The sequence below is a fragment of the Leptodactylus fuscus genome, chromosome 4, assembly GCF_031893055.1.
Source record: "Leptodactylus fuscus isolate aLepFus1 chromosome 4, aLepFus1.hap2, whole genome shotgun sequence".
NCBI classification, from domain to species: domain Eukaryota; kingdom Metazoa; phylum Chordata; class Amphibia; order Anura; family Leptodactylidae; genus Leptodactylus; species Leptodactylus fuscus.
The window spans coordinates 158,615,044-158,639,515 of NC_134268.1; the positions used below are offsets into that span (position 1 = coordinate 158,615,044).

At 42.7% G+C, this 24,472-nt stretch overlaps 1 protein-coding gene across 9 annotated transcripts in view; it reads left to right on the top strand.

Annotated features, from left to right (window-relative positions):
* Positions 1-24,472, top strand: part of TRAK1 (trafficking kinesin protein 1) — a 146,157-nt gene that overhangs the window by 61,295 nt on the left and 60,390 nt on the right. For 2 of the 9 annotated variants that reach the window (XM_075271247.1, XM_075271248.1), the window contains exon 1: positions 11,561-12,022. The exons of 3 other annotated variants lie outside the window; for them this stretch is intronic. In XM_075271247.1, coding sequence (XP_075127348.1) covers positions 11,959-12,022 — 64 coding nt within the window. In that variant the 5' untranslated portion in view covers positions 11,561-11,958. Of the gene's footprint in view, positions 1-11,559; positions 12,023-12,053; positions 12,240-23,173; positions 23,495-24,472 lie in introns of those variants that run through there. 4 more of the 9 variants (XM_075271244.1, XM_075271249.1, XM_075271245.1 and 1 more) reach the window with 4 other exon arrangements.

Sequence of the window (24,472 nt, forward strand, 5' to 3'; positions counted from 1 at the left end):
CATTTTAGACGAATAGTGGATTTCAAATCCGGGTCATATGAGAATGTGAACTTTGTGACTATGAGACAGGGATAGCTGTACAGGCAGGGATAGCTAGGGATAACCTTTATTTAGGTAGGAATGTTATTAAAAATAACTTTTTGGGGCTCTATCGGGTGTGTAATTGTGATTTTTGTGACATAAACTTTTTCCAATAGGAATGCATTGGACAGCGCTGATTGGCCAGAGTACGGAATTCGACCAATCAGCGCTGGCTCTGCTGGAGGAGGCGGAGTCTAAGATGGCTCCACACCAGTCTCCATTCAGGTCCGACCTTAGACTCCGCCTCCTCCGGCAGAGCCAGCGCTGATTGGCCGAAGGCTGGCCAATGCATTCCTATGCGAATGCAGAGACTTAGTAGTGCTGAGCCAGTTCTGCTGAACTACACCGTGTGCCAGTCAGCCCATCTGATATAGCAGAGCCGAGAGAACACTGGGCTCTGCTACATCAGATGGGCTGACCGGCACACGGTGTAGTTCAGCAGAACTGGCTCAGCACTGCTACCAATAGGAATGCATTGGCCAGCCTTCGGCCAATCAGCGCTGGCTCTGCCGGAGGAGGCGGAGTCTAAGGTCGGACCTGAATGGAGACTGGTGTGGAGCGATCTTAGACTCCGCCTCTTCCAGCAGAGCCAGCGCTGATTGGCCAGAGTACGGAATTCGACCAATCAGCGCTGGCCAATGCAATGACAGGGATGACAGGGATTTCCATGCAATCAGCCCATCTGATATAGCAGAGCCGAGTGTGTGATGTAGCAATGCCGAGTGTGCACACTCGGCTCTGCTACATCTGATGTGCCGGTCAGCCCATCTGATATACAGAGCAGAGTGTGTGATGTAGCAATGCCGAGTGTGCACACTCGGCTCTGCTACATCTGATGTGCCGGTCAGCCCATCTGATATACAGAGCCGAGTGTGTGATGTAGCAATGCCGAGTGTGCACACTCGGCTCTGCTACATCTGATGTGCCGGTCAGCCCATCTGATGTAGCAGAGCCGAGTGTGTGATGTAGCAGAGCAGAGTGTGCACACTCGGCTCTGCTACATCTGATGTGCCGGTCAGCCCATCTGATGTAGCAGAGCCGAGTGTGTGATGTAGCAGAGCCGAGTGTGAATATAGGAATCCATAGGAATGCATTGGCCAGCGCTGATTGGCCAGAGTACGGAATTCGACCAATCAGCGCTGGCTCTTCCGGAGGAGGCGGAGTCTATGGTCGGACCTGAATGGAGACTGGTGTGGAGCGATCTTAGACTCCGCCTCCTCCAGCAGAGCCAGCGCTGATTGGTCGAATTCCGTACTCTGGCCAATCAGCGCTGGCCAATGCATTTCTATGGGGAAAAGTTAGCTTGCGAAAATCACAAGCTGACAGGGATTTCCATGAAATAAAGTGACTTTTATGCCCCCAGACATGCTTCCCCTGCTGTCCCAGTGTCATTCCAGGGTGTTGGTATCATTTCCTGGGGTGTCATAGTGGACTCGGTGACCCTCCAGACACGGATTTGGGTTTCCCCCTTAACGAGTATATGTTCCCCATAGACTATAATGGGGTTCGAAACCCGTTCGAACACTCGAACAGTGAGCGGCTGTTCGAATCGAATTTCGAACCTCGAACATTTTAGTGTTCGCTCATCTCTATTGCTAAACACTGTAGGTTCAACTTTTTTTTTTTTTTTTTAATGTAGATTGTGAGCCCCACATAGGGATCACAATGTTTTTTGTTTTTTTTTCCCTATCAGTATGATTCTGTAGAATGGGAGGAAATCCACGCAAACACCAGGAGAACACAAACTTCTTGCAGATGTGGTTCCTGGCGGGATTCGAACCCAGGACTCCAGCGCTGCAAGGCAGCAGTGCTAACCACTGAGCCACCGTGTTGCCCCCCCACTGTAGGTTCAACTTGCACCCAAATGTGCTATTCATACAACTTTATTCGTGTCCGTTTTTCCATGCAAAACCAAATAGCATTGGTGTGTTTTGTCTAGGCTAACGCTATACAGTGGATGGGGCTCTGCGCCTATTACTTGAAAAGGAGCTGGCTTGTTTCTGACCCCAATCTGCTCAATAGTCTAGTTTTATAACCTAAATCTTTAACTTTGCATATACATTGCTTTCTATGTTTCTTATCCATTCGCATACAAAGCTAACTTTGAAAGCATCCTGCCTTAAATTTGTGACATGTATATATTTTATGGCGTATAATATAAGATGATAATGCCTCTTTTTGTTATAGATTTGCTCTGTATAAAATTGCTTTTAGTGAAATCCTGATTTATTTTTGGCTGATTACAAAGACCTCATCGGTGTGAATAAGTGTTAAGTCACAGGATAAATATAATTAGATCCAGCTCATATCTAGATCACTCCTTCCAGGCAGCAGATCCTCCCAGTGCAGCCTGCAATGCGTATCATGTTCCTATAACCTTGAAGCTGTTAAGGTTCAGATAACGTAAGATATTGTGTCACTCTTCACTAATATCCTTGTGTAATGCTGATCATAGATTGCAATACATGTATCATACATTACACGTGTCTCTAGAAATATGACGGTATGATATTCAATGTATGCATTTCCTATTGTACAACACTTTCTACCCTTATTTACCACCATGTGAAACGTACATCATTCAAATACAGCTTTTACAATTGTTCATGGATCTCTATGCCAGAGGTTCCATTATTGTGGCTATCATTTCAGGTCCTCAAATGTACCCTTTGCATTTTTCTACATTTTCCAGGGGGATGTTGTGTTCATGTTTTCTGATGGATACAAGAAGTTGTAGAATTGATGCCATGTAGCCATATAACAGTAGATGCTTGGCTGCTTTTTTGTCCTTTCTGTATGTTTCAGTATTCTGTTTACACTCTGCAGAGATCCCCGATAAAATCCAGGCCCACCTTACATGTCATGGTGTCTTACTGTCCATCTACTCAGATTCTACACCAGAATCCACTTATTGACAATGTATGTGAATGAGAGCTTTATAAGTCTTTTGAGATTTTAGCAAAATAATCTTGATATGTCTATCATGCCTTGCATCAATACAAACCAGCTTGGACAGAATTTACTTCATGTACAATGAAGTGAGGTGTACGAGTATCTGCATCATCTGCACATACACCAGATGCTGCCAGATCTGGCTTCTAATGATGTATCCCAAACCAAGGGACTATGACTTTTCTCCCAAACTACATCATTCAGATTAAATTGTCACAGATCAATGGGTCTGAAACCAGATGGTAAGTGTGCTGCCACACAGTGTTCCAGTTACGGTCATAACTAAGGTTGAGCGATCGGGATCGGATTCCGATCGGTGATCGAGTAAATTTCACAATCGCGATCCGAATTCCGATCCCTATCTTTTTAGGCAGGATCGAGGTCAGAGGTTATTTCCCACAATGCTTTGCTACTGGCCAAGCATTGTGGGAAAAGCTAACAATGTTAGGAATGAATGGATGCCGCCGGCACACACCCTGTGCCGGCGTCCGGCCACTTAACCACTGCGTGCCGGCTGCGTCCATTCATTCCTACGGCATAGCAGGGAGGAAACAGAAGAGTAGATGGTATCTACTCTTCTGTTTCCTCTCTGCTGTGCTGTATCCTCAACTCTGCTACAGCTGCATTATTGTACATTGACATGTCTATCTATTCTTCTTCTTCGTCCCTGCTTTACCGTATACTCATCAGCTCTGCTACATCTGAGACCTACATCTCAGATGTAGCAGAGCTGAGTATACGTTAAAGCAGGGACGAAGCAAAAGAGTCGATAGACAAGTCCACTTACCTACACAGATACGCTGCCGCTCCCCTTCTTGCATCTTCTCGGTCCGTGCGCGCCCCTAGCTCCCAGGTTAGTTACAGACCTAGGAAGAAGGCGGGGCTTGTGGCTTAGGAGAGTGTGGGCAGGTACTGTACCCGCCCACACTCTTCTAAGCCACAACAAGCCCCGCTTACTCCCAGCATCAGTAACAATAGCCTCGGAGGCGGGGGCACATACGGTGCTCTGCAAACATGCGCAGTAGAAAGAAGAGAAGCGAGAGCAGCGTGGATTGGCAGTGCTTCTGTGTAGGTAAGTGGGGGACTTAAGTAGCCGGGGGATTTTCTAATCACTACACAGCGTGGAGTCTAAAAATTAAAGCGTTCAATTTTTGGATTCCATGTTGTGTAGTGAATAGAATCGTTTTTAAAATTCGATCTCCGATTATTTAAAAAATCCCATTGACTTGCATTAAGATCGGGTTCAAATGGAAAATGATCGGAAATCAGATTTTAAAAACGATCTTGAAATCTCAAGATTGGCTCAACCCTAGTCATAACGTCTTTCAGTGACGGGGCCATAGGTGCTTTCACCTTATAAATAAGTAAATCAACAATTAATTTACAGGGTCACTGATGTGTTCACTTTTTAGGAAGTGAAAATAATGACCTATCCTTAGGATAGGTCAGCATTATTAGATCTAGGAGGGTCGAAGACCTGGGACTCATGCTGATCAGCTGCTCTAGAATAGCATGGCTCCTGGTAATGTTTATATACAAAGAGCAATTAATTCCTTGTAGACCAACAATATTAGAAACTGGATATCATTATAAAGTTTAGATGATTATACAGCAGGATTTTGCTGTAAGTGTGATGGACACACAATGTACCTGGATGTGACTAGCCGCATCAAGCCCTCAAGCCACAAGTCGCTTCGCTTCAGTGTAAGTAAAAGAATGTTAAAAGGGGTTTTCCAGGATAAAAAGCCAATTTCTAGACTAATCTAAACACCCTCCTCCCCGCCTACTTTCTAAATTAACATAATTTAATCAAAAATGCATATTTACCCATTTACCTGGGTAACCCCAGAGACATTTTCTGGTTACCGGTGATGTTCCGTTTCTGGAAATGGAATGTCACTTACTACTCTCCCCGCAACCCATCCACCCCACACCTGCGCAGCAGAGAGAGGATTATTTGGCTGCAGAGCAGTGCTGGGACTGTTCTGTGTATCGGCAGTAAGAAAAGAGGGAGGAGCTGTCCCGCAAATCTGGAAGGAAGAAAGGTAAGTATGCTGGGATGGGAAGGGCTAGTAGTGGGCAGGATAGCTAGAAAGACAGAAAGGGGTGTAAGGGAGGGAGAGAGGAAGGGGGAGTGAGGTGAGAGGGAGCTAGAGTGGAAGCTACACCAAATAAACAAATGCGGAAGATGCCAGGAGCTCACAGAAATCACACACAACACTACAAAAGGTATTTTGGTGCATTTATTAACCCATTAATAGCACTAACAGACCTTTTTAAAAAAAAAAAAAAAAAAAAAAATCATTTTTTGCCCAGACCACCTCTTTTAAGTTTTAAGATAAGGATATCATTGCAGGCTGTGCAGTAACAGCAAAGCCACACATTCTGCAATGAGAGTAAGATGAAATTCATTGCTGTTTCACTTAAACACATGTAAAACCACCAGTGGTTAGAGAATGGATGATGCTATAGTATGTCCCCACACTAGTGCAGCTGGTAATGATATATAGGCTACATTAAAGGGATTCTATCATTTAAACTCATTTTATTTCTAGTTGACATGTGGGAATAGCCTTAAGAAAGGCTATTCGTCTCCTACCTTTATCAGTCGTCTCCGGCCCGCCGTTTGGTGAAAAATCAATTTTTTGTCGCAATGCAAATGAGTTCTCTCGCAGCACTGGCGGGCCCCAGCACTCAAACAGCACTGGGGGCATCCCTAATTCTGCGAGAGAACTCTCTCCAGCGATGCCTCTCTTCTTCAGCAACCACCTCTTCCATCTTCTTCTTCCGGCTGGGGTCAGACTTGCATGCCTGCGCAGTCACTTGAGCTTTTCTCAACTATTTGTTTATTTTACAGTTATTTTTGGCAGAATTGTATGTAAAACCAGTAGTAGAAGTAATGGATGTTCACACATCCATTCTGAGAGAGAAATGTGAAATGTGCTGCAGCCATTTCAGCTTTTTATGAAAACTTAGCTACCTTTTACGGAATATAGTTGGGAATCTCCAGCAAGAAGAAACTGAAGGTGAATTGAGATATCCAGTAACATGTGCAGAAAAATTTGTATTTACAAGAACTTTCTAGTACTATGCATTGTAAGCAAGAAGTTACAGGTACCCCTGGTGACTTCACAGCTGTGGATGCCACAGCCAGAGTTCAGACTATCCAGTAGCTCCAATGTAACCGATCACTTACTCACAACAGTGCCAAGTATTGAAGGGTGACTGTTTTATTTATTCTTTTCAATGGTGTATATTCATTTTACTGTAGTTGACCTTGAGACAGAAGAAAACCATTACTGTCTTTGATACCGTAATCTTGGGTGTTAGCTTAGTTGTGCAGCCACAAGGTGAATCTGACATTGACATTGAGTGCAGCTGGCGCAGTGCCTATGTGGAGTCCTGTTAGACTAGCTGGCTCCAGTATGGTGTTCTAGGTGCCGCACATGAGGATTGAAACTCACCGAGGATAAGGGACAAGTGACAGGTATTTTTCACTGCAATGCTTATGAAGCCTATTCTAGTATGTTTAATAGTGTTCTATAAGACACAAATTATGGAGGTTTCCTGATTTTTTTTATTTTTTTTTTTTATATATACTTGTTTTTATTAAATTATTTTTTTAACAACAAGTTGTGGGTATCCACTTCATGCAGGTCAGTTTTAACAAGAATAATGCAGGAGTTATTCTTATTGTGCTTGGAATAGTTTATAAAAGGCGGTGTCCTTAATTTATTTTTATTTTTTAATAGTCCTTAAATTGTTATTACAATAAGGCCATGTCCAAACATCCTGGATACCTGGAGAGCAATGTGTTTTGGGCATCAATTCCTCTTTGACATTTTACTCTGTCAAATCCTTGTTCGTATGAAGCACTGAAGAAACAAAAACCACTATCAGCCCCTGCTGAAGTAGAATCCCTCTAAGGATACCCCATAGATGACACCTGCGGCAATGGAGGTATTGACCGTGCCATGATCTGTTGAGGGTACCTGGAAAATTGGATTTGAGAAACACTGACTTACCTTATATGTATCTAATCTGAGAATCGTGTCCTATTTCAGAGCTTAATGTTGGCATACACATTAGTTTTAGTGTTGACTGAACACATTCTGTCAGATTTATCGTTGCCACTATGCCAGAAAATTGACATAAAGCCACAGACTTCAGATTTGAGACCTTTAATATTCCTCTTGCAATAAAAATTGGTAGCAATGGTGTAAATCTGGCAATTTTACACCAACCTTGCAGTTTTCCTGAAAGGACGTTAGGTAGGGGGCATTTATAATAATTCTTGCTTCCTTTCACACAGAAATGAAGCCTGAAATCCTGCCATGTCATTTTGGGTTTTTTTTTATACGTACAGCAGGTAAAATAAGTATTATTGAACACCAGTTTTCTAAGTAAATAATATTTACTATTGACCTGAAACTCTCCCCAGATGTCGGTAACAATCCTATTCTATCCAAATCTAACTATACACATAGATTGTTATATGTAATAATGAGAAATGATACAGACAAAAAGTATTGAACACTCTTACTGAAATTTATTTAATAATTTTTTACAAAAGCCATTGTTGGTGATGAGAGCTTCAAGACTGTTTCTGTATGTAGAAACTAGTGGCATGTATTGCCCAGATGCGATTTTGACCCATTCTTCTACACAAACACTATGTTATATTCCTTCCATAGATTTTCTACTGGATTCAGGTCAGGTGATCAGATTTATTTTCTTTCTCTGAAACCAGTTGAGAGTTTCCTTGGCTGTGAGTTTGGGATCATTGTCTTGCTGAAATGTCCACCCTTGGTTCATCTTCATCATCCTGGTAGTTGGCAGCAGATTTTTATCAAGAATGTCTCAGTATATTTGTCCATTTATCCTTCCCTCAATCATATGAAGTTTGCCAGTGCCGTATGCTGAAAAACACCCCCTCACCATAATGTTCACGGTTGGTCTGGTGTTTTGGGGCGATATTCAGTGCCTTTTGGCCTCCAAGCATGGTGTGTATTATGGCAACCAAAGAGTTCAATTTTGGTCTCATCTGTATTTTACAGGCTTGTCCAATTGTTGTTGAGCAAACTATAAATGCGCTTGAACATGTTTATTATTCAGCAATGGAGTCTTGCGTGGTGAGCGCGCATACAGGCCATGGAGGTTGAGGGCATTACTGATTTGTTTTTTTTTTTTTTTTTATACAATTGTACTTGCTGCTTCCAGGTCTTTCTGTAGCTCTGCACAGGTGGTCCTTGGCTCATAGACAACTCTTATCAGAACTCTTTTCACTCCTCTGTCTGAAGTCTTGCAGGCAGTACCTGGTCGTGGCCAGTTTATGATGAAATTGTGTTCTTTCCACTTCTGGATTATAGCCCCAACACTGCTCACTGGAACCTTCAGTAGTTTAGAAATTCTTCTGTAACCTATGCTATCAGGATGGATAACCTGTCTAATCTATAAATAATCTGGGGCCGTAGGGGGGGGGAAGGGGGAGAATCATACTTCCCTTTCCACGGTGCTCCAGTACCTCCCATCACAGTCTGGTCTTCTCGATCCAGTGGTGTCTTGTGTCGTAAGTCCCCACCACACGTGACCACTGTGGCCAATCAGCAGCTTCAGTGGAAGGGATCCATGATGTCATGGCCAGTGAGCAATTTCACTTTTAGAAGTCGAAGTAGCAGAAGAGCCGGAACACTCCTGCAGAACACTGGAGCACTGGGGACGGGTGAATGTGATTGAGAAAAGTGGTAAACCCATTCTTTACCTCTACGTCTGGTATCATTATCCATTCACTGTTTGCTTATCCTTTAGCTATTTGCTTTATCTTAAAGGGATTCTACCACTAAAACACTTTTTTTTTCTAGTTACCATGTCGGAATAGCCTTTAAAAAGGCTATTCGTCTCTTACCTGTGGAAGTGCTCTCCGCCGCGCCGTTCGTTCAAAATACCGGTTTGTACCGGTATGCTAATTAGTTCTCTCGCAGCGATGGGGGCGTCCCCATTGCAGCTCGAAAACCGACCGCAGCGCCGCCTCTCTGGTCTTCGGTGTCCTCCCCTTGCCTCTTCAGCGTCTGTCGGACGCCTGCGCAGTATGCTCTCTGTTCGGCGAAGCTTGCCGAACGTACTGCGCATGCGCGAAAGTGCGGTGCCCGCACTATGGCTGGGACCGCACTTTCGCGCATGCGCAGTACGTTCGGCAAGCTTCGCCGAACAGAGAGCATACTGCGCAGGCGTCCGACAGACGCTGAAGAGGCAAGGGGAGGACACCGAAGACCAGAGAGGCGGCGCTGCGGTCGGTTTTCGAGCTGCAATGGGGACGCCCCCATCGCTGCGAGAGAACTAATTAGCATACCGGTACAAACCGGTATTTTGAACGAACGGCGCGGCGGAGATCACTTCCACAGGTAAGAGACGAATAGCCTTTTTAAAGGCTATTCCGACGTGGTAACTAGAAAAAAATGTGTTTTAGTGGTAGAATCCCTTTAAATCAAAGTTTATTCATTTCACTTAGTGGCGGTCGTAGAATGAGGTGCTATATTAATTTACCTTTAAGAATTATTTCTTAACTTATTTCTTATTGGACGTGTGGATATTCGTGTAATTATGTCTACAAAACGTAGCTTAGTAATAGCACAGAGAAGTTATTTATACCAGTGATCTGTTGATGTCAGACCAACCCTAACAACAGTTTTATTATTCTGGACTTGCAGTATGATCGTAAGACAGATTGCTTTAGGCATAAGGTAAGTTGCGTTTCTCACTGCATTATACAGTGTCTGTTTGCCCTGGGCCCCCAAAAAGTTCCTAATGCAAACATCAAATATATTAGTAGGAGCCCATTCACCTGCTGGAGGACAGATAAGTGTCCTTTTTGCGCAGTATGGAATAGCATAGTATGCAGACAGGAAAATCCAGTAAAAGAATATCCATCTGTGTGTGTCAGCCTCTTGCTTTTTATGTAAAAAACAAAAACAAAACAAAAAACCACTACCTTTGATAATACCTACTTTTGTTTTGTTCCTTTTCATTTCCACTCTCTCCAGTTTTATGTTGAATTAGATGTAGCCTGATCATTGACATGCCATGACCCAGCAGAGCTACATTGGACTTTTACCCTCCCAGATGCGTCAACTTGAACCTTGCTTGGGGTTGCTCCTGTTCAGATGGGTGTACCGATGACATTTCTTCCTCTATTGTATTCACTACTGACTCATACAAAGTAAAACTATACAAAACTATTATGCACAGTATACATTTCATTACTATGGATGCCTATTAGTGGCAGATTCCTGTGTATGTGTATCATTATTTATATAGCACCATTAATTCCAGGGTGCTGTACATTTGGGGGTTTACATACAGTACACAAAATACATAAAACAGATATAATACGAACAGTGACCAATGGGTACAGTGGGATAGACGTCCCTGCCCACGAGGGCTTACAGTCTGAGGGAAGTGGGATAGAGACAGAAGGTGAGGGGAGAGGCTGTTTGGATGGTGGTGACAGTAGTGTTATTGTAGGTTGTCTTCAAGGTCTTTTTGAAGCTTGTAAGTGTTGGGGTCAGTCTTATGTGTCATGGTAGTGAGCTCTGACATTTCTCCGGAAATTTTCCTGATGTATATCTTTGGACCAAGTAAAACATTGCGTCAAAGCATCCTTGGGGTATGTTCATGTGTTTCCGATTTGCAACATATTTTGTTGTAGTTGTGGAATTGAAACAGATAGTACTAGGAAAATGATTGAGATTTTACTAATTCTTCAACAGAAAATGATCTGTGGTGTGGATAATAAATCTGCAGATTAAACCCTTAGCAATTTATAGGATGAAATTGGCAGCCAATTCCCAGCATTTCTGCAGGGACAACAGCAGCTTGGTGCATTTTGGTGTGGATTTTCTGGTGCTAAAAATCTGTAGCATTATTAACTGTATGACAACATTCTCTAAGTGGGACACAGTAATGTGTAAGGAATTTAAGATTCTTGTAGTGCTTTTAAAGATATTCTCTAACTATCATGACAGTTTTGACAGTGACTTTGTCTTGATCTGTTGCCAATTGGTACGACCATGAATGCAGGATTTTTCTAAGGTCTGGGAAACCCCACCATGATTTTGTTATTGTCAACAGGTTATCGGGCAGGAGACTAATATCTGATATAGCTGTAACCTTCTTAAGATGTGTCAGCAGGTCCTCAGCTATATAATATTAACGTTCCTGAATGAATTCCTCCAGAAACTTCAGTTAAACTTCTAGAAATGTCAGCCTATGAAGATTAGATCAGTTAGATATGGTTATCTATGTTTGTTCTTCCCTTATGTAGTCTGGGAATGAGTTGGTGTGTGTTTTGTTTTGTTTGTTTGTTTTATTTTTAATTGAATGCATATCATATAGAGAATTGGGATCAACAAGCTGAAAATGACTGTTCTTGTTTGTCAAAAGGAAGAGCATTCATTTAATTTCCCATAAGCTTCCTTTAAATCTGATCTAGTTATAAACCTCCCCATATCCTCGGCATCATTTCCCGGCCATACAGTCTCTATGGAAACCACTAAGCTAAGTGATATGCAGGACCTAAGCGGAAGGCTGTATAGCTGGCAAGTGGTGGTGTGTGCCCCTGACGTCACCGTCTCAGCCTATTGATAGGACAACCATGTCAACTCCCATCCAGGATGCTTCTACATTGCTTCTTTATTACAGCATGCTGCCACTGAGATCTACTGCAGGCTTCTGAACCCGTTATTTTAGCTTCCCATTTTCTCCTCATCTTTGTCTGCTTCCTAAGAAGATGCTTTTTGTCGTGTCCCAGTCCTATGTGTCTTCCTTTACACCAGATGAGGATCACAGCAGAGAGGCCTGGCTGAGGTTCACCTGACCTCGGAAAGGCTGTGGACAGTCTATTCCTTGATGCAGTAAGGAACACTGACTATGCAGAAATTTATCGAAGAGGATTATTATCAACTGGACTGGTGGTACGAGGATTGTGCAGATGGTAATAAGGCTTTTCTGCTGGTGATGAGGAATGTAATGCATGTATTGTAGGAATTCTCAATGGATTACACATTTACACTTAAGTTACTGCAACAATGGCAGTGACAGCTATCTATATACAGAAGTACCATGTGGATAACAGCAGCCAGCATCCGTGGAGTAAAAAAAAATGCTCTGGCAATTAAAGGGTGAAACAATCGATCTCCACGTGGTGACTAGTGAGTCTATTTAGAACCTATGGGGTTATTTATTAGAGGTGTGATATGTTTGTGATCTCAATCTGAAGCTTATTTTTACCCATTTATGGTCATCGTGGTGGGTGTGCATCAGTGATCATTCCGTAGAGGTTGTTCCAAACGCTGCATATATCTCTAAAACCGTGTAAAACGCAGCTTGCTCCGTGCGTTGATCTATATTGCAGGTGCCCTCGTGCTGCCACCCTGCATTTTCCTCCCTGATGTAATATCCTTTTGAGTTGCAGGAATGGAATATTTGGGAGGATGCTCATTTCCCAGACTAGTGGCTTTTATATGTAACATCAAAAATTCATGATTTTGGTGTGCTGTGGTTCTGTATTATTTACTATGACATTGTGTTTATAGTGTCGGATTATTAGTATGCATGGTATCTGCAGTGCTTTCCAGAAACTCAGATTGAATGTGTGGGCATAGACAATGCAAGCAAGTCTCGTGCCATGTTCCTGCTGTTAAAACACAAAGGGACTTTTTCTGTCTTTTATTCCTAAGATGCTGTAATCGAAAAGGAATCTGCCTCAAGTTTACCAATACCCTGCTTTTTATTACTATTTTGCATCCACATTTTTATACTATTCTTAATTGTATATCGTTATACTATGGAACACTGACCCCAATACAAGAATCATGAGTCCACTGAGCCTGATGCTCCCAGGGGGTTGTCACACAGTTGTCATGCATTGCTTTAATTGAATCATACCTTGCTGACGCACAGCATAATCCTCTTATTATGCGGCTTGGTGCATGCTTGGATACCAGGTTTTTTTTTTTTTTTTTTTTTTTTTTTTTTTGGGGGGGGGGGCTTTTTAATTTGTATTTCATATTAAAATCAATATTAAAAGTGTCAATGATTGTAAATTGTGGGTATCTAAGGTTTTATGTAATATGATGTTATCCTAGCAAGGTTTCCTTACCCCTTGTGTGCAGGGGTGAACCTAGCCTTGCTAAAAAGACCTCCCGAGTATAATAATAGTGGTAGTTGTCGGGATTCGCGGGCTGGGCCTGCTCACCGCCGCTTCTGCTCTCCTCTTCTGCTGTATATAGTATATATATAGTATATCGTATAACAGAAGGGGAGCGGGGGGTGGCCATAAGCAGGCCCGGGGAAGTAGGTAAATAGGCCGCTACCTGCTGGGGATACTATTAAACAAAAAATATGTTACTTGCCTACCTTGCGATCCCTTGATGGAGCCTCGCGCCGCTGCCACCACCTCTTCTTAGCCCAGCCGCACATAAGACGTCTGAATCTCAGCGCAGGAGGCATGATGATGTCTTATCATCACCGCCTGCGCTGAGACATAGAGGTCTAAGCTAGCCCAGGACAGGGTCGCTTAGATTTGTTTTCAGAGTGGCCTGCCTTGGGCTAGTTTAAAAAAAAAAAAAAAAAAAAAAAGTAAAAAAAATGGTGAAACCACCGCCCCCTCTGAAAGTGCTGCCTGAGGCGGCCGCCTCACCTCGGCTCATTAGAGGTACGGGTGTGGCCTTGCTTGTGTGTATGAACGTGTTTCTGTTAATGGATCCATGTAAAACTTCTGTAGGTTACCAACCCCCGCTAAATTAGTGGTAAGGGGGAACTGATTTACAAGTAAGAAATGCAGTACCATACAGAACACCAACTCATGTGTTACCAGTATAGAACGCTACATGGTACGATACTCTCTAAATATGGTACCTTTAGAAATTCAGGTAGGAGTTGTGCAGTGACGACTAACTCTAATTTTTCATATGGATGTGTACGAGGGCTTGGTGAAGACATATAGCCTCCTTTATCAAAATTTCTTACAGTAAAGCTGTCTGTCCCTGTAGCCAACCAGAGCTCGGCTCTCATCTTCCCAAAACAGTTTAAGAAATGAAAGTAAAACTCTAATTGGTTGTTATGGGCAATGAAAACAATCCTAATATTAGTGCCGATGGTGTAGATTATATACCTTGTTTGGCATAAGGTAGAATCTTAGAATCACATGTGAAGTCATGGGAACTGTCTTGGACAACGATACAAAATGCTATAAAGGATATAATACACACAGTGAAAATGACTATATAAGTGTGTCATTGGCAGCAGCAAGAGACAAGATAAATATTTGGTTGCTTTTTTTTTTAATCTTTGCTTTCCTCAGAAGAGAATGTGCTCACTGAAGTTTGGAAGATGGCTGTACAATTTATAAAAGACATAGCAATCTACTTCAGAATCCTATACTATGTGTATCAAGAGGCTTATGTGTCATCTTATACTTCCTTCAGCACAATAAATAGGTAGCTTTAGAATTTCAGAGGGAAGCCATCTGTTGCTGGAGGAATAAGTATCCTCCTTTACATAGCAAGTACAGCATGTGCATTGCCTTCAGTACATGTCCCGAGGAATGGAAGGCATGAACAGTAGATAGTATGATATAGCATTCATACCTTCCATGGTTTTAGGCAATGCAGGAGCCCTACTTGTATTCTGTCTGACGCTGTTTGTACATGGCTCTAGAAATCGCACTCAACAGGCCGACCAAGCCATCTGCGTGGAGAGCACACCTGGCAGTATCCTGGAGATTCTCCCCCCCCCCTTCCCCAGTGTCTTAGTGCCAAAATAGGACCATGTAGAAGTGGTGTGGATAACCTGTTGCAGCGAATTTCTTAGGCCCGACAGTGTCCCTATTAGGCTATACTCTCGTATGCCGGATTTCTGGTGTAGATCTGCAGGGGTCTATACTTATCCAATAGGGCTGATTCACATATTTTCCCTTGTAGAATTCACGAGAATAATCAATATACAACATCATATTTCCCACAGAAGAAACTGTGTAAAACACCACCTTCACTTGTATTAGATGCACAACCATAGCAGATTTGACAAAGATGTAGTTGTAGGCATTGAATCCATTTCTAATTGTCCAAGTCCTAAAATGTGTGAACAAGCGGAGGTAAGACCTAGTCCCCCACAGTCAACCAAAGTCCCCAGTAACAGTTGCCGTGCTCCAATCTACACAACACAAAAAGTAGGACGTTGTAAATGCTCTCTTGTATTTCATGTTCCTGTAGTGATCTGTACAGCAGAATGATAAAGTGCGTCCCCCAGAATAAATCAGTGAATAACTGAATAACAAGGGCTGTGGGGGTTCATGGTCTGAGAAACACTGTCTTGGCAAATCTTAATGACAAGCGGTTTTTCTTTTTGAGCTCCTTGCAAGTGTGTAAATCCCAAATTCTTGTCTAGCTCAGACAGTGCAGCAAAGACTTATCTTATACTAGCATTTTCCTGCGACTTTGTCCGCGTGTTGTATATGCAGGTCGTTGCTAACAACATCTGCAATTGCTGTTGGCGCTGATCCGCCTGTGGCGGCGTGTCGGTTCTGGTACATTTCGGAAACTGCGCAGTATACCCAGGTGTGCCCCGGCCCACTCTCAACCCGCCTCTCCTCCCACCCCCCCACCCCCTTCCCTAATGTTCTAATACGTGTTCCATTCTATCTATGTGTGAAATTTCAGGCAAATCCGTTCGGCCTTTGTGGCGTGATTGAGGAACAAACATCCAAGCACACAAACTTTCACATTTATAGTATTAGTAGGATTATATTATATTATATTGCAGCATGCTAGTGCAGAAAATGAGTTCCAGGTAACAAGTCATATGGATCTGTAAGAGTTGCCTGTGGTTGATGTCATCCTGGTGATTTTTATTGTCAGACATTATGTAGTTTTCCTTTGAATGTATATGTCATCCTCACATTAGTTAGTTCCTCCGTGTTTGTTCTGCTCTTAATTCGATCATAAATATATATGCAGTGTCAGAGTTTGTAACTATGGAAACGCAGAAGTAGTTCAGTCTGTCATTGTATTGCATTGTATGTTTTGTTTCTTTTCCATCTGTGCCTTAGAGACCTCAAAAGAGACATCAAATCTGTGCCTTATTGGGGATCTCTCCTCAGAGACTGCCCCTATTGGAATGTTGCATTTCTGGCTTGAAAAAGCGTCGTACTAGACGCGAAACGGCTGTTGCCTTTTTTTTTGCCTATAATGCCTTGTCTCCCTCCCTGTATTATTTTTATTTATTCTTAATAAAGGATTTTGATTTTACACATGAGGAGTGTCAGATATCAAGTATCATCTGCCGTCTATGGAATGGTGAGTGCCCACCCCGATCTTTTTCTATTTTTTTCCCTATTGGAATGTGGCTGCCACAGGAATCGGCTAATCCTCACAGGTCCCACTTTCGCAACCTTGGCAAAAACATAGTGTTGTAGGGGAAGCTGTGGCGAGCTGGGCACTTCAGCTACAGGGTAAATGCAGTATTACCTGGAAATGTCCATGAATGTAATACAAAGATTGCTTCAGAACTGGTCCGACATGGCGAATGCCAGGAGAACATTACCTACCTATATGCATCTTGATCTTGAAAACTGTGAGTACATTGGAAACAGGGCCACACCTCTAATGAGGCGGGGTGAGGCGGCTGCCTCAGGTGGCACTTTGGAGGATACGGTAGCTGCGGCAATTTCTTTTTCTTTTTTTTTTTTTTTCTAAATTAGCGCAGGAGAGGGCCGCCTGCTCTTTCCCGAGGGGGACTTTTTCAACTGTGCTGAAAAGTTCGGCTTATACTCGAGTATATACGGTAACTGGGAGTATTTCTTTCTTATAACAAGAAAATTGATTATGGTGGTCATGCCCTATTATCAAAGACTACTGGGAAGAAATTCAATCTCTAGTTCGGAAAATCACGAACTCCAAACTCACCCTGTCGCCTACGATGGTCTTCCTGTCACTATCCACACCCTCTTTTGACCCTCACAAGCACCTCTTAACTACTCACCTTCTCGCAGCAGCCAAGTCCTTGATTCCATGCTTCTGGTTGCAAACTTCTTCACCACCCATTTCTCTCTGGAAAAACAAAATTAGAGAGATCTCTCGTTTTGAAGCACTACTCAGCAAATCTAGACGATGCTTCCCTGCCTACCAAAAAACCTGGTCCCCCTTCCTGAAGTACCTGGACTCGTGAGTTGGTCAATATGCTACCACCTATCCCCCCGTACATTCTTCTCCACCCTTATCCTTCCTTACCGCCTTCATACTGTCCTCACTCCATACCTTACCTCCCTTCCCCCAATCATTCATTTTCTTCTCTAATTCTTCCCCTATCTCTTCATCTAGGCTTCCACAGCTTTCCTGCTCTCTCCCATTCCCCCCTTCCCCCCTCGTTTGTCTAATAGCTCTCCACCTTCGACTTCACGTACACTTTCCCTCCCTCTCTTCCCCTTCCCCACATTCTCCCTTCGCCCCTTCCCCCCCCTCCCCTCCCTTTGTTATGATCCTCAGTTCTAGAACGCAGTAGGGAACCCCTCTTCCACATTGATTGTACTTAACTATCTCTGTCTTTTCTTCTTCAGATGCTCATATAGGTTTAATGTCATTCTCTCCCTGTCCCTCATCTGACTCTATCCGGATATCTCCAGATAATTGTAATATGTCCTTCGTTTAATATGCATACCGCTGTTAAATAACTTGCCGCTGTTTGACAACTTATGTAAACATGTCATGTTGCTTATGTTTTCTCTTAAAATGTAAAAAATTTCAATAAAACACTTTGAATTTAAAAAAAAAAAGAAAATTGATTATACCAATATACTTGAAGCACTAGGACCTCTTTGGTTTTAAGGGGCAATCTTAATGCCTCGGCATATGAAGATATTTAGTACAATTGTGTGTGTTTCCAATTTGTGCGAAGTTTGGTATAAGCTCTTTTCTATTCCAGCATGACATAAGGACATGGCTGGGAGAGTTTAGTGTGGGAAAAATTAACTAGTTCGCAAAAAGCTCTGACCTCAACCCCATCAAACACCTTTAAGGTAGGTTCACACAGCGGAAAAAGAAAAGAAATAACTTCTCATTTTCTGCAGACTGTGGCTGGGAGGCATATATGACTATGACGGTAGGAATCCCTCTACCAACATGAAGTTGAGACGAATCTTGCCTTCAATTAAATGAAGAATGCAGGGCAGTCGAGTCAGTAGGCCTAACCACCAACGTCAATTCCTCTGTTTTTATACAGACTCCAGTGCCTCTATAAATAGCTGTCTGTAAGGTAGATAAATAAGGATATAGGTGGCACGCCAAAAAATAAAAGTGAAATCCGGTGTAGTTTACTGCATGTGCAATGTTTCATCTCCCAAATATGCCCTCTATAAACTCCACCGGATTTCACTTTTATTTTTTGGATTGCTGTTTATTTATCTACATTGGATTTGGGGTCAAGAATCCATGGTTGTCCACCCATTTGTATGTGGACTCCTATTTCTACATATAAGGTTTGTTATCTTGCACTGTATGGTCTGTTTTATAGTTTAGCTGAAAGGAGTTTAGGCAATCTTTTCCTTTTATGTTGGGTCCTGAGACCTTTAGGCCAGGGTTACACTGTGGATTTTGTATCGCTATGAATTTATTTTAACTATTTAGGTACAGCTGTAGTCCAATTGAATGCATTGATTGATCGCAGTCTTGTGGGTTGCAACTGTCATTAAATAGTTAAAATCAAAAAGTTGCAGTGTAGCTCTAGCCTAAGGCCGCATTCACAATCCCAGTTGCCGGATTTACCTGTCTGATCAGTATGCTGGAAGAGGGGCTCATAGCAATACAGTTATCTATGCTGCTAGCAGCCCCTACTTCCCCCGGCCCTATACTTTCTGTAAGAATGCTGTGCGGTCTTTTTTTTTCTTCTTTTTTTTTGTTTGAGTTTCATTCTAAAGTACTTTTCTATCCTAATCCATGTTATCACATTCATGGTCAGGATTACAAGGGGAGTTTCCAGGTCTGATAATCTGTGACTGACCTGCCAATACTAATGTAACTTGTGCCTTTAGTTTACAGTCTGACAGGCTTCACTGAGTGTTTATATGGCATTTGCAGGCAAATCCACCTGTCACAATTGGATTCAAAGGAGAGATATACACTCACCGGCCACATTATTAGGTACACCATGCTAGTAACGGGTTGGACCCCCTTTTGCCTTCAGAACTGCCTCAATTCTTCGTGACATAGATTCAACAAGGTGCTGGAAGCATTCCTCAGAGATTTTGGTCCATATTGACATGATGGCATCACACAGTTGCCGCAGATTTGTCGGCTGCACATCCATGATGCGAATCTCCCGTTCCACCACATCCCAAAGATGCTCTATTGGATTGAGATCTGGTGACTGAGGAGGCCATTGGAGTACAGTGAACTCATTGTCATGTTCAAGAAACCAGTCTGAGATGATTCCAGCTTTATGACATGGCGCATTATCCTGCTGAAAGTAGCCATCAGATGTTGGGTACATTGTGGTCATAAAGGGATGGCCATGGTCAGCAACAATACTCAGGTAGGCTTTGGCGTTGCAACGATGCTCAATTGGTACCAAGGGGCCCAAAGAGTGCCAAGAAAATATTCCCCACACCATGACCCCACCACCACCAGCCTGAACCGTTGATACAAGGCAGGATGGATCCATGCTTTCATGTTGTTGACGCCAAATTCTGACCCTACCATCCGAATGTCGCAGCAGAAATCGAGACTCATCAGACCAGGCAACGTTTTTCCAATCTTCAATTGTCCAATTTCGATGAGCTTGTGCAAATTGTAGCCTCAGTTTCCTGTTCTTAGCTGAAAGGAGTGGCACCCGGTGTGGTCTTCTGCTGCTGTAGCCCATCTGCCTCAAAGTTCGACGTACTGTGCGTTCAGAGATGCTCTTCTGGCTACCTTGGTTGTAACGGGTGGCTATTTGAGTCACTGTTGCCTTTCTATCAGCTCGAACCAGTCTGGCCATTCTCCTCTGACCTCTGGCATCAACAACGCATTTCCGCCCACAGAACTGCCGCTCACTGGATGTTTTTTCTTTTTCGGACCATTCTCTGTAAACCCTAGAGATGGTTGTGCGTGAAAATCCCAGTAGATCAGCAGTTTCTGAAATACTCAGACCAGCCCTTCTGGCACCAACAACCATGCCACGTTCAAAGGCACTCAAATCACCTTTCTTCCCCATACTGATGCTCGGTTTGAACTGCAGGAGATTGTCTTGACCATGTCTACATGCCTAAATGCACTTAGTTGCTGCCATGTGATTGGCTGATTAGAAATTAAGTGTTAACGAGCAGTTGGACAGGTGTACCTAATAAAGTGGCCGGTGAGTGTATGTATTGAACTCATGACTATTGCAGACAGCAAATGCTATTTCTCAGAAAATGTCTGTTCAGCATAGGGTTCCTCCAGGTCAGGTGATTATTACTTATGCTCAATTCCTGGTGGCATATCTTTAAAGGGATAGTCCTGTTTTGTTTTGTTTTTTTGCAAGTAAATCTTTTTGTATCATAGAAAGTTAGATGATTTTCCAAAATGTACTCACAGTTTTCAAGATCAAAATTCCCTTTTCAAACTGAATAATTTCTGCAAGAAATATTGAGAACTTTATTTTATATTGCCTAAATCATATAATAACCTTTATTTGATATCGGAATGCCCCTTTAAAGGGGTATTCCCATCTCCACATTGGGAATAACTGCCGGTAAGTCCCAATCACCCGTACAAGTCCATCGGGTATAGAGGAGACGTGCTGTTCTAGTAACATTATCCCTTAGAGGTGAATGTGAACTACGGAAACCTCCTGGCACACCTGAGCTGTACTGTCCATAGTTCCACTGTTATGGACCGCGTAGGTTTTAATGTGCTATGGTGTTTGTGTAGCTACCATGAATTACGGAAACTACATACAGCATTACTTCTTGGCTGCCTCTTAAGTCCTTCCCTGCCAGTTGGGATTTCTAAGCAGTTATTTCCATCTCTGTAGTGATTTGCCAAGATGGAAATGACCCTTTAATGATTTAGTAGAATTATTTCCATCTTAGGAGAAAAATGAAAAGGGGAGGATCCTTGCTGTATCTCGGAAAAGCAAAGTACATTTATATTCTTAATACATTATTAATTTAATATTTAAAAGATGTGAGGGATCATACTCTAAACACCCACTGCTGCACTGAAGTCAAGATGTCACAAAATTCTTGGCAAAGCACTGGAGTTGCGGTGCGTTTCCTGCTGCGTTTAAGTTTTCCATGGATAGGTCACTTTGTATTATTTGTTTGTTTGGTTTTTCTGCAGCATGTGGATAAGCTTTGGTGAAACCTCACGCACTAGACTGGTACTGTACATCACAGATTGATAACCACCGGCGAGCCGGCATCGGCCAGATCCCCCCTTCCTTGATGACATAGACTCCCAAATCCACATTTATATACCTGCTTGAAGATTGCATCCGTATCCAAATGGAATTATCCCTTTATAGGGCAGATTGGCTCATGATATGCTGATGGAAACAAAGTAGAGATTTACTTTATCCACATTCTCTACACCCCACTGGTTGTACTTGTCTTTTTCAGTGTAGCTATATGATCCTGACTTTACTGAGCTCATCTCACATGTACATGATGCAGTTTTTAAAGCCCTGTATTCAGTGGCGTAACTAGGAATGGCTGGGCCTTGTGGCAAACTTTTGACATGGGACCCCCCTTTCCTGACCGACACCTGCACACATTATTATGCCCCATTGTGGCCCCTGCACACGATATTATGCCCCATGATGAACACCCATGAACAATCATTATACTCCGGGGTCTTTTCAGACCCCAGAGTATAATAATTGGAGACTGGGGTGATACAAACATAAAAAAAACACTGTTACTTACATATCTCCGGCTCCGCTGCAGTCTTCGGTGGTGTCGGCCATCTTTAATGATGTACGGATGTCACATGACCCAGGACGCAGGTCAGGGACATCAAACATCTAGGCCCAATGCCTGTATGGAGCATGGGAAGGTAAGTAACACGTTTATTATGTTCGCTTACCTCTCCTGGGCCCCTGGTCATTATATTCAGGGGTCTGAAAAGTAAATCGGGCCCATTACCGGCTGGAGTTATGGCCTATTAAGAAAAAAACCAAAAACCCGCAGGAGTAGCGGCTGTCGCCGGGCCCCTAATGTCCCAGGCCCTTTGGCAGCCGCTACCCCGGTAGTTATGCCACTGCCTGTATTACAGTAGTATTATGTGAGAAGTGGAGACTTTCTTTGCAGCCGACTCCACTTGTACAACCACTTTTATATAAGCGCATAACAATAAAATATTGAATGACACAGTGCTGATGTGTTTCACAGGAATCCTCCCGTGTGTAAATTCTAATACTTCCCCCTCTCCACCTAGTAATGACTCCCTGGATCAGTGACCACGCTGTCTATGTATGTAATGGACACAATGGCTGTGGTCACCCATACTTACACACTGCCAGTCACTACCCATACTGCAGTAGGATGCACCTCCATGTAAATACACTATTGTATTGTTTCTCTATGGCGCTTTGTCCCAGACATCATTCACCTCATCATTTTGCTTAATTTTGAGAGAAATCCATTCTTGAAGTAAGATTAGATTTCCTAGCCTCTCGGAGTCTTGTCATTTCCTCAGCTATTTTGAGGAGAGGTCCGGTATACAGGGACCCTCAGCTCTCCCTGACTTGTCCTGATGGTTGTGCGCTAGACTGTAATTGTTTTCCTGTCACTTGTAGGGTTAATGAATCATTGACAAGGGAACCTGTCGTCCCACCCTCGGTGAGGTGTAGTATCAGCCAGCACTTCCTTGCTGCAGTTGCTATGAAACTTGCTGGGAACATACCATTCACATGTAAAGGGGGAGAACAGTATTCTAAAATAGTTTCTCTCTTTGTATATTTTTCTGGATTCGTTTTGTTTTTTAGCAGTGTATTCTAAAATCTTGCCCTGTCGTGGAGACTGTGTTTTATTCTTTCTTGTAGCAGCTGTCTCGGTCTAGACGTGTAACAGGTGCTGCTATACTTGGGTGGATCCCAGTCCCTGCTGGCTACACTTATGTGTCAGCGGTGAGAGTGCTCAGGTATTATCACATCGTCCTGTGCTCCAAGTATGTGAGAGACCAGGGATGCTGCCCCATAAATGGGGCTCCCGCTGTGCTCTAACCGTGCCACGCATGTGGCCCCTTAGGGGCCACCCAACTTGTGCCTTTAACTATTAAGATCACGGGTGCCTTTAATAAGCTGTGTGACCTCCAGCCCTGGATATAACTACTTCTAATGATGTCCTTTATTGAGCCGCTGACTGATGAGGAAAGCTATGAGTGCGACTGTGAAAATGACCAGGAGGGACTTTACGATGACTCTGCCGATCAGCTGCAGATTGCCGAAGAAGGTAAAATGGATGTTTTGTTGGTATTTGGCTTGATGGGCATAGCATTATACTGTATTGTAGAAAGTTATTGTAGAACCTTAGTGTTAGATTTGCTCTTCATAATAGATTTCTTTTGCATATGTTTTCCCACTAATAAAACCATGTCGGGGTAAAAAGTTGAATATTCACATTGGATTCTCATATAGGTGTATATCATAGTGTATTTAGCCTTTGTTCACACTTTGCTAAAATACTATTGTCAGCTGCGCTCACTGTATACAGCAGAAGATAATAAAAGATCTGTTATATACCTCATGGCCCGTAAAACGATGGCACTAATGAGAACAGAGACATTGTGGATATAAACAGTTGTAGATTTGTTGCATACAGTCCCATTCATCTGAAAAGGCTTTGCAGAAATCCATGTATTCTGCGGAAACAGATTGTGGATAGTCTCGAATCCAGTCTGTCGTATGTGAACATAGCTGTAACCTCACTGAGACCTGTAATGAAGTTCTTAGAAGTAATCCCTTTGTATGCCACGAATTGTACTGTATGATAGTGATCTCTGGTAATTGAATTTGATAGGCTGTATTCACCCAAATATTGTTTCATGTTATTAACAAAAAAAAAAACAACACCCTCAAAAATCACTTTAAGCACTGTATAGGAATACAGCTTTCAGCTCTTATCTTGTGCCACTTACTGGTGTTGTACACTTTCTTGGATTCCACAATAATGCACTTTTTTTATCCTGGTGTCTTCCACATCGTCAAGTTTAGGTGTATTGTTTTAAAAGGATTCTCAATAGGCTATTCACTTAGCACACATGCTTTGTTTAGTCTTAGTCACGTCTTATCTTGTACTGTGGAACTTGTTTCTCTCCAGTACGTGGTGTTCTCCTTGTAGAATGATTACATGTTTTTTTTTAACCATACTTACACATGACATGCCATTAAGATGGTGTGAAGCTAAATTATTAATTAAATTAATGAGAAT